Source organism: Carassius auratus, chromosome 17, assembly GCF_003368295.1.
Source record: "Carassius auratus strain Wakin chromosome 17, ASM336829v1, whole genome shotgun sequence".
NCBI classification, from domain to species: Eukaryota; Metazoa; Chordata; class Actinopteri; order Cypriniformes; family Cyprinidae; genus Carassius; species Carassius auratus.
The window spans coordinates 22,137,254-22,155,280 of record NC_039259.1 but is presented as its reverse complement, the minus strand read 5'-3'; the positions used below and the strand labels follow the sequence as shown (position 1 = coordinate 22,155,280).

Sequence of the window (18,027 nt, the reverse complement as noted above, 5' to 3'; positions counted from 1 at the left end):
GAACACTTTACAATTAAAAACAATACGTTTTATTATAATATGATTAATATTAAAAACTTCACTTTTGTGCACTTTAAAGATTTGCAATTAATTGCGGTTATTAATTTGACAGCACTTATTATTATTATTAACAGATTATTATTATTTATTTATTTATTTATTGCATTACAGTATGCTATAAAGCAGTAGAGGGAAGGTTTACATTTGTTTCATTGACATGAATCTAATAACACAAATGATTAAAAATGACTATTTAATTGCTTATTCGTTTCATTTAGTTGTTAAATATTGGCAGAACATGTCCAGATATTTGTCATGTGATTCCTCCTTATGATGGATAGTTTCACTCTGAAAACTCTTATTAATAATGCTCCTCTTTCAGTAAAACTGCAGCATGAAGGTCTATTGAGCTTCTCCAGATTCGTGCTCTTTGGACTCGATTCATAAGTCTTCTGCGCTTGCCAAGAATATCGCCTAACGATCTCATTTCCTGAGCGTTGTTTTAATTAGTGCATGCGCTGATGATCCAATGGGCTTTTTCTGAAGCTGTCACACAGCTGCCCGTTTTACGTGCAATTACTGCGCTGACGTCAGCTAATTATGAGGACGGACGCTGATTGCTAAATGTCTAATTAACAGCTGAGTGTATGTGCGGGTGGAAGCGGATCTGTTATTGTGCTGACCTATAACCTATAAATAGAGCGACTGACACATTGATTGAGTGTCGTTTGACACGTTCTGACCCTTTTCATCAGCTGAAAAGTTGAGTTTATGTCAATGCATTTCATGCATTATAAAGATTTACGTATAATGATTTATCACATGCATCTCAATGCACTGAATATTTTCATAAATAATTAATGATTTCTATTCATAACAATGCATGCATGCTATTTATAGTTTCACCTTTAAACAGTGCCATGCATGTGCATAAGTCATAAGAACATGCAATTGTTATACACAATATAATACTTTCACACTTTATATATAAAACGGCTACCAGAAGGTTATACCAAGAGTAACTCCATAAAAATATGGTGAAGTGTAAATCATCCAATTCTGAAGTTCAGCACAATTCCAGTTGCATATTCATATTTCAGCCTGAAAGCAGTCATAAAACTTGCATTTGCTGCAGTGCTGTACATATAGCCTCAGACGTCCGGATCTGCTCTGATCTCTCATGGTTTCACTCACACGAATGCCGCGGCAGATAATGCATGTCACTTACGCTCTCCTGGGTCAAATCGTTGATATTGGTTGATATTGCTTGAAGCCAGTCTGTGCTTTCTGCTGCAGTGCAAAACTGAAGAACGTGCGTGCAAACTCCATCTAAGGCAATGACTTCAAAACTGTTCGATCTGGATGAACAAAAACAAAAAAATTGAAATATTAAATACTAAATCCACTGATAAAAGCACAACTCTAGAAAACCAAACTTCAGCACAAATCAAATAGTTTCTTACAGCATGCAGATTGTATCTGTATACATAAAAAAAACCTGGATTAAAAAATTATGATTATGATTATTATTATTAATATTATTATTAAATTAAAGGCAAAAATTATAGTAATAATACATTATAAATAATTTATTAAATAAAAGGATCATAATAATCATGATTGAAACAAATATACAACAATAATAATAATAATAATAATAATAATAATAATTATTATTATTATTATTATTATTATTATTATTAATAATAATAATTATTATAATATATTAAAAATAATACATGAATAAAAATATTATAAAATAATATAAAAGCAACATTAATTAAATACAGTAATAATAATAATAATAATAATAATAATAATAATAATAATATTTTAATATGTTATTATTAATAATAATTATTATTATTATTGTTATTAATGATATTATTATTATTATTATTATTATTATTATTATAAAATGGTTATACACTAATAATACTAATAATAATAATAATAATAATAATAATAACGATAATATATATATATATATATATATATATATATATATATATATATATATATATATATATATATATATATATATATATATATATATAATTAAAATATAATTAAAATACATTAGCAATAATAATTGTTGTTGTTATTAATACCATCATCATTATACAAAATGCAAATAAAAATACTATAATATAAATATTAATAATAATTAAATAAATACATAAAATAAATGTATAAATAAATAAATAAAAATAAGTAAATAAATAAAATGCATTATTTATGAATGTAAATGATTATATTTGCACACACATTACATATTTATTATTACTATTATTCTATTTTTATACATTCTAAATAAAAATAAAGGCATTAATACTAGTCATCATTGCCGCAGTCACGAATCTGACAACAATAGCACACTTCTAGCTTAACATTTATTGCTGTATATTGTGTACTGAATGACAAATTATTTCTAAAAGCAGCATGCGGCAGCATAAAGTTCATATTGGCCAGTATGAGCAGCCTCATACACTAGTGCTCTATTGTAAGCAGAGCCTTTATTATCACTGTGATAAAATAAACTCTGATAGTAAGCAGCTCGTGATGCAAGATACGAGTCAGGAACGAAACGATTCCTGATCAACTCTTCAGGGCCACCGAGATTTATTCTATTATTAATGAAGAGATGAATAAGACATCAGAGACATGTTATAGATTGCAAGAACAGAGACAAATTGACAAGTGTGGCCATAATTTGCACAGTATTGAATCATTGCTTTCTGTCACAGGTGGCTTACAGTACTACTTGATTCACATCGATTCTTAAGAAAAGGCAAGATGATGGATGTTTCTGTTGTTGTTTTGTGCATGCATTACATTAATGTCTTCCCAGTATATATTTCCAGATGACGATAAAATAATGCCACAAAACAAGACTTTATATGAATCTCGCAGGAACATCAAAATAAAGTTTGCATAAAGAAAAGAATAAATAAAAAATAATTATAAAAAACAGCATTTTGTTTTTTGTTTTGTTTTCATGACAAATAATCAAATTTACACTTACTCTCTAATTCTTAATAGCATACTTCAATGATAAAATTTTTTAAAAAATTATCATCTTCTGAGAGTAAAATATATGACTTAAACACTACCACTAAGAATAATATTAATTATTTTCATTACAAGTTATGTATCCCCAACTGTAATCTATAAAGTGTACAATTGTAATAAAGTATGTTTTTTTGTATTCTCATTCAAATTCCGAAACCGATGATTCAAATAAATAAACAAACACACAAACAATATAATTAAATTAAATAAAATTAAATAAAATTAAATTAAATTAAATTAAATTAAATTAAATTAAATTAAATTAAATAAATTAAGAAAAATTAATTAAATAAAATTTAAAATTTAAATTACATTAAATAAAATTAAATACAATTAAATTAATTAAAATTAAAATTAAAATTAAAATTAAAATTAAAATTAAAATTAAAATTAAATTAATTTTAAATTAAATTAAATTTAATTTAATTAAAATAAAATAAAATAAAATAAAATAAAATAAAATAAAATAAAAATTAATTAAAATAAAATGAAATGAAATGAAATAAAATAAAATAAAATAAAATAAAATAAAATAAAATTAAATTAAATTAAATTAAATTAAAATAAAATTAAATTAATTAAGAAAAATTAATTAAATTAAATTAAAAATTTAAATTACATTAAATAAAATTAAATACAATTAAATTAATTAAAATTAAAATTAAAATTAAAATTAAAATTAAAATTAAAATTAAATTAATTTTAAATTAAATTAAATTAAATTAAAATAAAGCAAAGTTAAATAAAAAATAAAATAAAATAAAATAAAATAAAATAAAATAATCCGGGCACAAAACCCGACTGCATACAGATCTCTGAGTGCTATCATAAGACTGACCTATAACATGTCTGTCAGTTCAGATTTTGTAATCTGCTTATTTCCGTTCGTTTTTAATGTGCAAAGCTATCAATATAAATGTGAGGGATGAGATGCGTGAGTTGATAGACAGGGTTGTCACACTCACTCCTCCATCAATTGTCTATAATGGGCGGCTTTGACATTTAATTTCAGAGTGTGTTCGGAGCGTGCCGCAGATGAATTACTCTCTGATTTGCCGGACTGACTATTTAATGATAGCTGTCAGAAACACCATCACGTCAAAACATATTCTGCGTGACGCTCGAGCAGTCCTTTCCATTGTGGCCCAGATGATTATGCTTATGAAGGGCTACCGAGGCCAAAAGGCTGTGAGATGCACATTTCTAATGCATTAAATCAAGCGAGAGCAAGACTAACTCCATTACTGAAGTGAGATTACAGAAGCACTGCTCTCAAAACACGGCATCTTTAGCAGCTTGCAACTTTTCCAGTAAAGCAATTCAATAAATGGCATGATTTCAATTAACGCCAACCATGTGTGAGATGCGTCCATTCGACACTTGGCCTTTTTCAGATAGAAATTGCTTGGAGAAAGTGATGTTCTGCTTGAACTAGCAGCAGACTGTAGCCCACAGAACACAATAAAAAAACGATTAGTCTGGAGAGAGCGTCTTCATCGGCCATCGCATACATAGAGAGAGACTGAGAAGATGCTTTCGGCTTTTGGGAGAGTCTTACATTCGCAGGGAATGTGAAATCTGAGCATTAAAATGATGAAAAGCTGACAATCCTTCATGAAAGATGGACTCTTAGATGTTAAAAGTTTAAAAATGCATTCAGACGCTCAGGAGATATCAACTTCAGTGAAAAGTTCTAGAGAAAGTGCAGCTGATGGACAGAAAAACAAATCAATATATACTGAAGAGAGAAAAAGAAAAACAGATTTAACTCTGTAAAGCCTGTCATGTGAAATTATAATCAAAAAGCATATATTTTTTTCTAAATACAACAGTTTATTGAACACGTTATTGAACACTTGATTGAGGTCCGTGGGTTAAAAGTAAATGTTTCTGCATTATATCCAATTATGTTACTTTAAAATGCATTAAACTGTAAAAAAAAAAAAAATTATTATTTTATAATTATTTGTCATATTTTTTATTTACAATTATTTTAAATTAATTTATAATTATGTAAAAAAATTAATAATAAATGAATAAAAATAAAACAAAAACAAAATGATAAAATCAATTTGGAGGTATATCAAACTTGAATGAGGGATGATAAATCAAATTATGTTATATTAAAATGCATAAAAAACAATAATAAAACATTAAACAAAAATTGTATAAGAATCAATACTTTTGTTTATATATATATATATATATATATATATATATATATATATATATATATATATATATATATATATATATATATATATATATATATAAATGCAAAAGTAAAACAACAAAAAAATTTAATGGCATGCAAGATATGCATTAGTGGCATGTTTTCCCCATTTATTCTCCTCTCATATTATGAAAAATGTTTTAAATATATATATATATATTTTTTTTTTTTTTTTTTTTTTAAAGTAAGCATTTGTATTTATGTTATGCATCATATTTGATCCATCAGGATTTTATGAATTAGTCTGATATAGTAAGAATACGGAGGAAAGTAGAAGATCATGTGAAGATAATTCCTCCGCTGAGGAACAGTGAAAGTTAAGCTTCTGGAAACAAACGCTCCTCAAAAGATCCTGAGGATCAGATTTGAGACTCTAAAACATGATTGTTGGAGAATCAGGTGAAGATGAGCTGCTTCAGTCCAGGAAGAGTTCATCTGGAGATATTACTGACATTACTCTGACCTTTACTTGATCACAATCAGGAAAGATTTGACAACAAATGCAACAAATGAAGCACCAGCTGAAGCTGGACTAATAAAACGACAGAAGGCAGTAGGGTTAAAAAAAAAAGGAGTCAGACCTGAAACTCCTCCTGGAGTCGAGCCCAAAGCACATAGAAATATATTCAGATTATGCATTCTGCCTAATTAAGCATCTGATTCCACCTGCTGCAATCACAAGCTTTGAGATTTAAAGTGGATACTGATATATCTCTTCTCCGCCGATGTGATGCGATATCATTCAACGGCAGTCGACTAAAGTTAGAGCCACTTCTTCTCGACCCGCGGCTGCTGCATCGCTGACCTTTCCAGACACGGCATGACGCTGCATAGATATTGGGTTTAACATCCTCTCACCTAAATGAAAAAGGCTTGCAAAACCAACACTGGGCAAACCTTACAGCATCACGGCGGATTACCGTACCTTAATTTGTCGGTTCCAGCTTTGCGTCGAGAGATTCGAGCCATGAACAGAGGGAGGCTGACGGCATCCAGCCAGCGCTTCTCATACTTTGGTTCATTAGCCGAAGGTGAGGAGGGCGACGACGGGGCCTGGACAGAATAAATGAGAGGGAGAGAGTCAGAGGCCGGAGCAGAAACATCTCGTTTTACTGCCCTTTGATCACGACGCCAGCGGCTCCTTAACAACCACGGCCTGCGATTCAAAGACATCCTCAGCGCTCGGCCCCGTCTTATAATAACTCCGGCTCAACCTGATCCTGCTGTATTTTACAAATCAATGAGGATTACAGTTGCATCACGTAAATGCATGACATTTTGCATGCATATTCACAGATGAAGGAGAAAGATGATGCAAGTCTAAAGCGGATGAACGCTTGAACACTGTAAATGCATAGTTAGCTCTCAAAAGCAATAGAAGCACTATTCAGTCACAGATTTAAAGATAAATAAATAAATAAATAAATGTAATTGCTATTTTTTTTATCTCAGATATTTAACCAGATAAATCAATTTTGAGTTTACATCTCGTAATTCTGAATTTATATATATATATAGTGAATTTTCCATCCATACATCCTTTCTTCCATCTATCTATATCTTTAGATTTTTTTTTTGCTCTAGCAGAAACAAAAACAGAATTGCAAGATATAAACAGAAGAAATATTTTTCCTCAAAATTCTGACTTTTTTCTCTGAATTTTTCGTTAAATCTCACATTTCAGAATTGTGAGATATAAACAGAATTGCAAGACATAAACTCTGAATTCTGACTTTTTGTTGCAAGTGTGACTTTTTTCTTAAAATTCTGAGTATCTACAACAATTTATTTAAAAAATATTTTTCTGCAGTGGAATAAACGTCAATTTCAACTCAAAAATGTTAACTTTTCTTCTCAGAATTTACACCAAATATCAGAAATGTAAAAAAAAAAAAAAAAAAAAAAAAAAAGTCTGACTTGTGACATATATTCAGAATTTTCAATCAAAAAAAAAAAAAAAAATCTTTATAAAAAAAATTGAAATTAATTTTTTTTGTTTACTTTTCTTCTGGTGGCAGAAACCATATAGCTGTGAAGTAATCTTTTTGAATTATTAGCAAAAAAAAAAATGGCGAAAATTCTATTTACACGAATCGGGTAAAAAAAAAAAATACCCTAATTTCCATTAAAATAATGTGAATTTGAGAGAAAAAAAGTTGAGCAGTTTGCATCAAACATTAAAGGTTTCACTGTTTCCATCTCATCTCACTCTCTTTCAATGTTAAACAGACACTTCATGCTGACAGTAAGCCCCGCCTTCTTTGATCTGATTGGCTGTCTCAGTCATTCTGACACTGATGAGTGCTGTTAGACTGCTGAGGCAGATCAGCCAAAAGATCTGACTTTTAACTCTTCTTGTCATCCTACAGTATAACTAACAGAGCACTGCATAACAAAGTGCAGCAAATCAGTGCAAGACTTTCAAACATTGGAGGGGAAGTTTGTCCATTTCTCAATACTGTGGGAAACTTCTTCCTCAGTGTCTATGATGGTTATGGCCCTGACAGGGACAGGCTTCTACAGACTGCTGCAAGCGCTGCTGGGAACCCCTAAAATTCAGCTCGTCAATTCTAGAGTTTATATTCTTCAAACTGTACAGCCCCTAGTGTGCATCACATTTGTGCTCTACTCACTTCAAATGCAAAATCCCATCAGTCATATCAGTATTAACGTAATATTATGCATGACATGCATGAATCTCTCGGATGCAAATAGTCAGTGCAAAGCTTATAAATCTCCTCGTATCAGATGAAAATCATATTTTTCTGCAAAGCACATCAGTACAGGTGCTTCACAGTAGCTGTGGGATGCTTAAGATGGGGATATAGATTTTTTTAGAGACGTTTCTGACCTTGCTTCTAGATGCAATGTACAGAGCATTTGGGTTTATTTTCCAGTCAGAAACTAAAACTGAAAAGGTAAAAATGCAACTTGAAATATGTTCTTAAAAACATTTTATGTCTGCTAGTTTCCAAAGCAATGTCTGATTTTCCTTAAATGACATAAACAAAGCATAATAAACAAAAAAGTATTTTACACACACACACACACACACACACACACACATAGATCTCTATATTAAAAAAATAAAAAATAAATAAATGAAAAAACTGAATTATTAAAATGAACTAAAATTAAAATGAAAAATGTAACAAATAATACAATTCTTTTTTCAGTATCAGAAACTTTTTAGCATAATTCCCTCCGTATTTCATCTCTGACTGGATTCTTTCACTTGTGGCTGGATTTTCAAGCCATCACCAATTACACGTGAAGGTTTCTCTAGTCGTATTCTCCACTCTGCTGTTTACTCGGACTGAGGCTGGATAATTAAACTTGATTTGACTTTCATGTTGAGCTGCAAGCAAGAGCCCAGAGATGACACTGAATGAAATATCGCCGACACGTCAAGACGGATCAGACTCACAGAGCATCTCTCACGAGGAGCCAAACACCAGCTCTTCATTACACTTTCTCTTCCAGAGAGCTTCATCACTATACAGCAGTGACATTTCACTATTTCTCTAATAAAAACAGCCTGTGTAGATGCCATATTGCCTTGAAGTGAGTCCATTTACAGTATCTTCTTTATATATGTACATATATATTGTTCAAATAATTAAGTAAATAAAGAGTAAAGAGAAATAAAGAGAAATCTTGAAAATAAATCACTTTTTAAGTAAATGGTCTAAAGAGGTATGTCTTAGTTGGTTTCAGCTGGTTTAGCTTTATATCCAACCATCTTTAAGGCTTGTTTAAGCAGTTTTTTTCTTTGTTTTTGTTAATATTGGGGTTGGGTTAATATTAATAACATAATAACTGAAGGCGGGTCTATTAGGCTGAAAGCACAGATCCAATATTTGGACACAAATCCGGTTTGAATTACATGAATACATTATCAAGACAGTATTTTGACCATTCCCAATATTTAGAGTCAGTACAACCAAACTACTAGAGAAACTGGTGTATTTTTAATGATTTCAGTATTAAGTATGCACCGAAATACCAATTTTATTTGGCATCCCTACCTCCAGATTTGGCAAAGAGAGCTGCTATGCTAATTATTGGCAAGTATGTAAATGAATAAAGTGCTAAAGCACCAGCCCGTCGGCCGATAAAAAGTGAAACGCTGTCAGTCAGCTCAATGTCACAACAGCCTGGAGGGGACGACAAGCTCCGAGAATTATAATCACCTGCTGCCGACGAGCTCAAACACTACAAGAGGATTAGAAAAAACTCATTTGAGGAACTCGAGAAAAAGCACAAATACTGTCGACTCAGCAGTCAGGAGAGCGCCGCATGTGTTTTTGCACATTTCCATGCCTGGCAAAGGCAGAGAGAGTCAATAGAAGAAAATAATTCATCTGTTTACGCTAATTGGACACAGTGGCTGCCATTCAATGTTTAACAATGAAGTATCTGTGTACTCTGTTCCTGGAAAGACACCTTGTGAGCTCCTACATTCATCCCATTTTTTCGTGGGAATATGATGCGTCTAGAGGAACATCATTAAAATAAACAATTCTGCTCTTGGAGACGCCCTCATTTACAAAGAACGGATAAATGAGCTGATATGAACACACCATAAAGGATATTTTGTCAAATATTATGTAACAAAATAACTATTAGTGATGCTTAAACTCAGGGATAGAGGTGTGTTTAATATATTGAAGAAACGCTGTATAATCCTACACTGTAAAAAATAAGTGTCATTTAACTGTAAAATTTTGTAAAAACGCTACGGAAAAAAACTGATAATATGTTAACTGTAAGTTCCCGTACTATATACAGGGAAAAACTGTAAAAGATCTAACAAAGCATTTAATGTAAATTTACAGTAAAATTCTGTTAATTATACAGCTTTTAGAAGTAAAAAAAGAACAAATCAATGTATAATTTACAGTCTAAAACTGTAAACTGATATTCCCAGAATTCCCTGCGTGACACTCCACGTTTTAAAGTATTTTGTTTAAATAATCATGTTTTTAAATAGTTCTTGTTATCAGTTATGTACATTTGAGCTTTATGTTACATCGTCTGTTGCTTAATGAAAGTTTTTTGCATTATTTAAGTATCACGTGTGTTACCATGATGGTGTTTTGTGTTTCCATAAATGTGCACCTTCTATATGTTAATATATACTTCTGCTTGTGGTGAAGCTACTTGTGATGAGCTTTGATACTTCATGTGGCTTTCTCTTATACAGTACCATCTTTATTATTATGGTGGTTGTCAGTATTTTCAAGGTACAAAACAGATTTAATTTTGTGTGTTGTTGAATTTACTGGTTTATATTCACATTTTCTTGTTTGTAAATTACAGCTTTATATTGTAAAATTAACAGTTTTTGACGTAAATGTGTTTACAGTTTTCTGTATTTTTACAAAATTATTCTGGCAACCACAGCTGCCAAAAAGTTTTTGTAAAAACAACAAAAAAATTTTTACAGTGTACACTGAAGAAGAAAACTGAGCTATATGTAGAGATCAGAATATCACAATGCCCTGACAAACACTCAGGACTTTCTAGCAAATCCATAGCAACCCTCTGCAAACACCCACAACATTCTAGCAACACCATGGTAACACCCTGCAAACACACAACATTCTAGCAAACCCATAGTAACACCCTGCAAACACCCACAACATTCTAGCAACACCATGGTAACACCCTGCAAACACACAACATTCTAGCAACACCATAGTAACACCCTGCAAAAACCCACAACATTCTATCAACACCATAGTAACACCCTGCAAAAACCCACAACATTCTATCAACACCATAGTAACATCCTCCAAACACATAACATTCCAGCAACACCATATTAACACCCTGCAAACACGCAACATTCTAGCAACCCCATAGCAACACTCTGCAAACAACCACAGCATTCTAGCAACACCATAGTAACACCCAGCAAACACCCACAGCATTCTAGCAACACCATAGAAACACCCTGCGAACACACAACATTCTAGCAACATCATAGTAACACCCTTCAAACACCCACAACATTCTAACAACACCATAGTAATACCCTGCAAACACCCACAGCATTCTAGCAACACCATAGTAACACCCTCCAAACACATAACATTCTAGCAACACCATATTAACACCCTGCAAACACGCAACATTCTAGCAACCCCATAGCAACACTCTGCAAACAACCACAGCATTCTAGCAACACCATAGTAACACCCAGCAAACACCCACAGCATTCTAGCAACACCATAGTAACACCCTGCGAACACACAACATTCTAGCAACATCATAGTAACACCCTTCAAACACCCACAACATTCTAACAACACCATAGTAATACCCTGCAAACACCCACAGCATTCTAGCAACACCATGGTAACACCCTGCAAACACCCACAACATTCTAGCAACACCATAGTAATACCCTGCAAACACCCACCGCATTCTAACAACACCATGGTAACACCCTGCAAACACCCACAACATTCTAGCGACACCATAGTAATACCCTGCAAACACCCACCGCATTCTAACAACACCATAGTAACACCCTGCAAACACCCACAGCATTCTAGCAACACCATAGCAACACCTTGCAAACACCCACAGCATTCTAGCAACACCATAGTAACACCCTGCAAACACCCACAGCATTCTAGCAACACCATAGTAACACCCTGCAAACACACAACATTCTAGCAACACCATAGTAACAACCTGCAAACACCCACAGCATTCTAGCAACACTATAGCAACACCCTGCAAACACACAACATTCTAGCAACCCCATAGCAGCACCCTGCAAACACCCACAACATTCTAGCAACACCATAGTAACACCCTGCAAACACACAACATTCTAGCAACCCCATAGCAACACCCTGCAAACACCCACAACATTCTAGCAACACCATAGTAACACCCTGCAAACACACAACATTCTAGCAACCCCATAGCAACACCCTGCAAACACCCACAACATTCTAGCAACACCATAGGAACTCCCTGCAAACACCCACAGCATTCTATCAACACCATAGTAACACCCTGCAAACACCCACAACATTCTAGCAACACCATAGTAACACCCTTCAAACACCCACAACATTCTAGCAACACCATAGTAACACCCTTCAAACACCCACAACATTCTAGCAACACCATAGTAACACCCTGCAAACACATAACATTCTAGCAACACCATATTAACACCCTGCAAACACGCAACATTCTAGCAACCCCATAGCAACACTCTGCAAACACCCACAGCATTCTAGCAACACCATAGTAACACCGTGCAAACACACAACATTCTAGCAACACCATAGTAACACCCTGCAAACACCCACAGCATTTTAGCAACACCATAGTAACACCCTGCAAACACCCACAACATTCTAGCAACACCATAGTAACACCCTTCAAACACCCACAACATTCTAGCAACACCATAGTAACACCCTTCAAACACCCACAACATTCTAGCAACACCATAGTAACACCCTGCAAACACATAACATTCTAGCAACACCATATTAACACCCTGCAAACACGCAACATTCTAGCAACCCCATAGCAACACTCTGCAAACACCCACAGCATTCTAGCAACACCATAGTAACACCCTGCAAACACACAACATTCTAGCAACACCATAGTAACACCCTGCAAACACCCACAGCATTTTAGCAACACCATAGTAACACCCTGCAAACACCCACAACATTCTAGCAACACCATAGTAACACCCTGCGAACACACAACATTCTAGCAACATCATAGTAACACCCTTCAAACACCCACAACATTCTAACAACACCATAGTAATACCCTGCAAACACCCACAGCATTCTAGCAACACCATGGTAACACCTTGCAAACACCCACAACATTCTAGCAACACCATAGTAATACCCTGCAAACACCCACCGCATTCTAACAACACCATAGTAACACCCTGCAAACACCCACAGCATTCTAGCAACACCATAGCAACACCTTGCAAACACCCACAGCATTCTAGCAACACCATAGTAACACCCTGCAAACACACAATATACTAGAAACACCATAGTAACACCCTGCAAACACCCACAGCATTCTAGCAACACCATAGTAACACCCTGCAAACACCCACAGCATTCTAGCAACACCATAGTAACAACCTGCAAACACCCACAGCATTCTAGCAACACCATAGTAACACCCTGCAAACACACAACATTCTAGCAACACCATAGTAACAACCTGCAAACACCCACAGCATTCTAGCAACCCCATAGCAGCACCCTGCAAACACCCACAACATTCTAGCAACACCATAGTAACACCCTGCAAACACACAACATTCTAGCAACTCCATAGCAACACCCTGCAAACACACAACATTCTAGCAACACCATAGTAACTCCCTGCAAACACCCACAACATTCTAGCAACACCATAGTAACACCCTGCAAACACACAACATTCTAGCAACACAATAGTAACTCCCTGCAAACACCCACATCATTCTAGCAACACCATAGTAACGCTCTGCAAACACCCACAACATTCTAGCAACACCATGGTAACACCCTGCAAACACCCACAGGATTCTAGCAACACCATGGTAACACCCTGCGAACACTCACAGCATTATAATAACACCATAGTAACACCCTGCAAACACACAACATTCTAGCAACATCATAGTAACACCCTGCAAACACACAACATTCTAGCAACATCATAGTAACACCCTGCAAACACCCAGCATCATCAAAACAACCAAAAAAAATGTTTTACTAACTGTCATCAACGCTATTTCTGAGCTCTGTTCTATTTATAGACTGACTTTAGGGTGGCATCTGAAACCTTGATTTGTCTGCGCTCTGAGACTGTGTTTCTCATTTTCATCTCTCTCTCTCAGGCATGAGAGGCTGTATGCAGATCTCAGATCTCAGAGATTCACCTGCTGACATGTAGCACTGCCGCTTCCCCAGGGTCTCAGTGTTATGTGTGTCGTCACATTAATGTGCTGCATGTAAATCTCTGTGTGTTCATGTAGTCTGTGGGCAGATCGAGTCAGACGTCTGCCTTACCTCTGCTCTCTGATTTGAATAAGAAAGTGACCGGTGACTTAACGAGGCAGAGCGTGTTCGTTCAGATGACGGCAGGATATTCTCAGTGTGTCGGGTCATGTGGCTGCCGCACTCTATTAACTGGCAGCGAGGAGCACTGGCGATGATATTTCAAGGTCAGATGAAACACATGACCTCTATATCCAGCTTGAGTGGAGTTACAATTTAGCCTAGTTTTGATGTAAGCTACATCTTAAACACTACTTATTATCTGATAATGTTGACATACACTTATTTACATAAAACATTTTGTTAGTGCCTTTTCAACGCAAACCTAACCTAAACAGCATACCTCAGCATTTTCTAGCAACTTTTTATCTCATAGCTCAGATTTTTTTTTTCTCTCAGAATTGTGCATTTTTCTTTCACAAATCAAAAGTTATTACTAACAAGATTTATACTAAGAATTTTAGCATTAATGCTACCATTATCCATTTACATCCAGTCTTTGTGCTAAGCTAGGCTAGCGGTGGGTGCGTCGAATAACACTTACAGAACGCACAGAAATGAAAAAGGTATGTATGGACTTATCTAACTCTGGGGGATACTGTGAATAAGCTAAAGTCCCAAAAAGTCGGAGTGTTCCTTTAAGTTAAATGCAAATTATTATAGGTTTGTTCGAAACTACTAAACCCAATCATGAGGAAAAATAATAGTGATGCTCGCCTAAAACCACAGTGCTCAAGAAATCAGTTCCAGCTCTCTATTTGGCACAGAGGCATTTTCAACCTGATTCTGTCATCCGTCTCACTTTCGAGGCTTATGAATAAGCTCCTTAACAGAAGTGATGCTCACAACGATACAAAAGGTGACTTACCGTGTTGCTCGAGTTCCCATTTAAATGCAAACCACTGTCGAAAAGCGGCGAGGACGCCCTGCTACTCTGATCACTGGACGGTCCGGGTGAACCTGAGGGAATACGGCAGATTATTACATATTCTATATACAGCAGAGCTCATCCTGTGTGCAAATCTACTCTATTTACTCCGTACTTCTAAATCCGTGCGATATGACGTGCATTAGCTTGGCAAGCTGCTTTCTGGGTTGTCACAATGCCACGGACACCAAAGTCACAGGAGATTATGCGTATAAGGTGAGTGTGAAATGCACGAGACGCAGGAGTTCTGACACGGCCATCTCTGGAAAATGCAGAATCTTAGAAACACCACTATGAAAGTTGTCTTTTCTGTCTCATGTAGCACATAGCTGCTCACTTCAGTCCCGAGGGATTCACTACCTGCAGAATCGAAGCTGCCTTCAGAATTGTCAGTGAAGTTCCTACTTACTAGCTGAAATGTGATGTGCATTCAAGTAATTTTAATCTGAAAAGAATGGATGGAAAAATTCATATTTTTCACTTCATGACAAATCCTCAGGATAGCATAACAAAATGGAGAGAAAATGTTGTGCATAAGATGTGTAACTCTGCATAGCTGCTGTTACTGATAACTAAAAATAAAATAAAACATTATATCTATAAAAAAAATGGTAATTGGTCAAATGGTATTTCACACACATATATATTAGTGGTGGGCCGTTATCGGCGTTAACGTGCTGCGTTAATGTGAGACTCTTATCAGGCGATAAAAAAAATATCGCCGTTAATCTATTCTCAAAGTTGGGTTAGGAGCTGGGTCTATACTAAGCAAGCTATGATGACTTTCACCTTGTTTTATATAACTGACTCACTGAGGACAGCCTAAAAAGATGCTCAGGACAGTTGACGGGCCACTGCTGCGCATCGTCACGAAAGCTTATCTTTTTCGCATGTTCGGTGCGGAGAGAGATCGAGAGCCGCGTCTCACGGGCCGCGACACTGAACCGAGCTCTCTTTTGCGAAGAGAAAGGCGTCTCGAAACACTTGAACACCAAATTTGCTTATTTTTGCTCTTGTGCCGACAAATACATAAAAAAAAGTCAAAATATCCACCTTGGAAATTATGCTAGAATAATTTCAGTTATTTCTTAAGTGAAAGTAAACAGTTGAGGGAAAAAATGGGATGTGTATTATATTGAATGTGTTCATCGTCTCTTAAAGTGACCGCGCCTAATTTAACTACTGGCTGCTGTAATGTTAATCCAAGAAAATGAAAATCACTCACCGCTCTTGATTGAATTACTTTGTAGTTTTAACAGTCAAACCAAAAATTATTCAGACACCAGGTATAATTTTTGATATATATATCAAAACTGTAATAATGTGAGAAATGTTGAAGGTGTCTCAATAAATGTAGGTTTGATTCTATATTTCATTTTTACATTGAAGACTATCCAGTGCTATTTTACATTTAATTATTTGGTTTCTGTACCTTGACACCTACCAACTTGAAAAAAAAATTTAAACATTGGTGTGAAACAGGAGTAATGTTGTTACAGCTTTTTCAAGCACTTTGTGATGCATTTTGGAAACAGGAGATGAGCCCCTTTTCTAATGCACCACCTAGCTTATATATATTAGCGCTAGTAATTTAACGCGTTAAGTAGATTAATTAATTATAGAGAAAAATAGCGCGTTAAAATTATTACCACATTACCATATTACCCAGACCTATGTGTATTATATGCCAATTCATACAGTCAATTGTTTACTAATATGAGGCAGGACAACAACTTACTTCGTGATGGAGCCTAGAGAATATCCCTAAAATTCAAGATTTGGTGCAATACGGCCGTTTGAAATTGTGTCTCATATTTAAATCACATAGTTAAGAAATATCACACGAGCTGTAAGCTAATTGCAAGATTACACAAGTGCAAATGTGATACTCATCTTATACAACAGTTCATTAAGAAGTTAATATTGTGTTATTTTAGACACAATGTTGTCTGTTTTGCTAAATTTTGCCAACCAGAAGAACAAAGCAGAATTGTTCATCTCCGAGAAACCCACAGCAGCATTTAATTTCTTAATCCACGTTTTGAACGAATTTGGTTGAACCATTGGCCATAGTCGTGTTGGATTTGAAGTGGCACTGCACAGACCGATCGGTGTATGACATCAAAGTACCGCGAGAGTCTGATGGTGATGATCCGCTTCAAGTCGAACAAGCCCAATGATTCAATGAACCATTCTTTAAGAACCATTTACTTCACTCCTGAATCCTTAACCTGAATTGAAATCCAGATGTGAAGCAAACCTACCTAATGGGAGTTTTAAGAAGGCCGGCGCTTCCCTGAGATAGCGTACAGTGATGGTGACTTCATCCCCTGCCGTCCGCAAAAGATGAACCTGCACAGAAATAAAATAAAGAAATAAAACATCCTTCTGACATCAGGATGAGAAGATGCACTTGAGCTGCATTTAAATGGCTCTTTCACACCTAATTGAGTCGAGGAGCCGCAACATTTAGATTAAATCAACTCTATGCAATCAGTTTGTAATCTCTCAGAGATTTCTCATAAATGATTATTACAGCAAGCGTTGTGTGACCTCTCTCCGCTGGAGCGCTGGACCATCAAGTGCTGAGTTCAGGTTCACTAACCACTCCCTAGACAAGCAATTACTCAGTCAGTGTCTCGTATCTTCAGATTTCATCATCTCACGCAGGGATTCACAACTACTTTGACAGCTGAACCTCTCTGACTTAAAATATTTACTTAAATTTATTTGAA

At 35.0% G+C, this 18,027-nt stretch overlaps 1 protein-coding gene across 1 annotated transcript in view; it reads right to left on the bottom strand.

Annotated features, from left to right (window-relative positions):
* The window catches only part of LOC113116900 (gamma-2-syntrophin-like), a 68,088-nt gene that overhangs the window by 23,342 nt on the left and 26,719 nt on the right, over positions 1 to 18,027 (bottom strand). Inside the window, exons 7-10 of the mRNA XM_026285200.1 lie at positions 17,557 to 17,644; positions 15,233 to 15,324; positions 6,231 to 6,358; positions 1,229 to 1,358 (exon numbers count right to left, since the gene is read on the bottom strand). Of these exons, the coding sequence (XP_026140985.1) occupies positions 1,229 to 1,358; positions 6,231 to 6,358; positions 15,233 to 15,324; positions 17,557 to 17,644 (438 nt within the window). The remainder of the gene's footprint in view (positions 1 to 1,228; positions 1,359 to 6,230; positions 6,359 to 15,232; positions 15,325 to 17,556; positions 17,645 to 18,027) is intronic.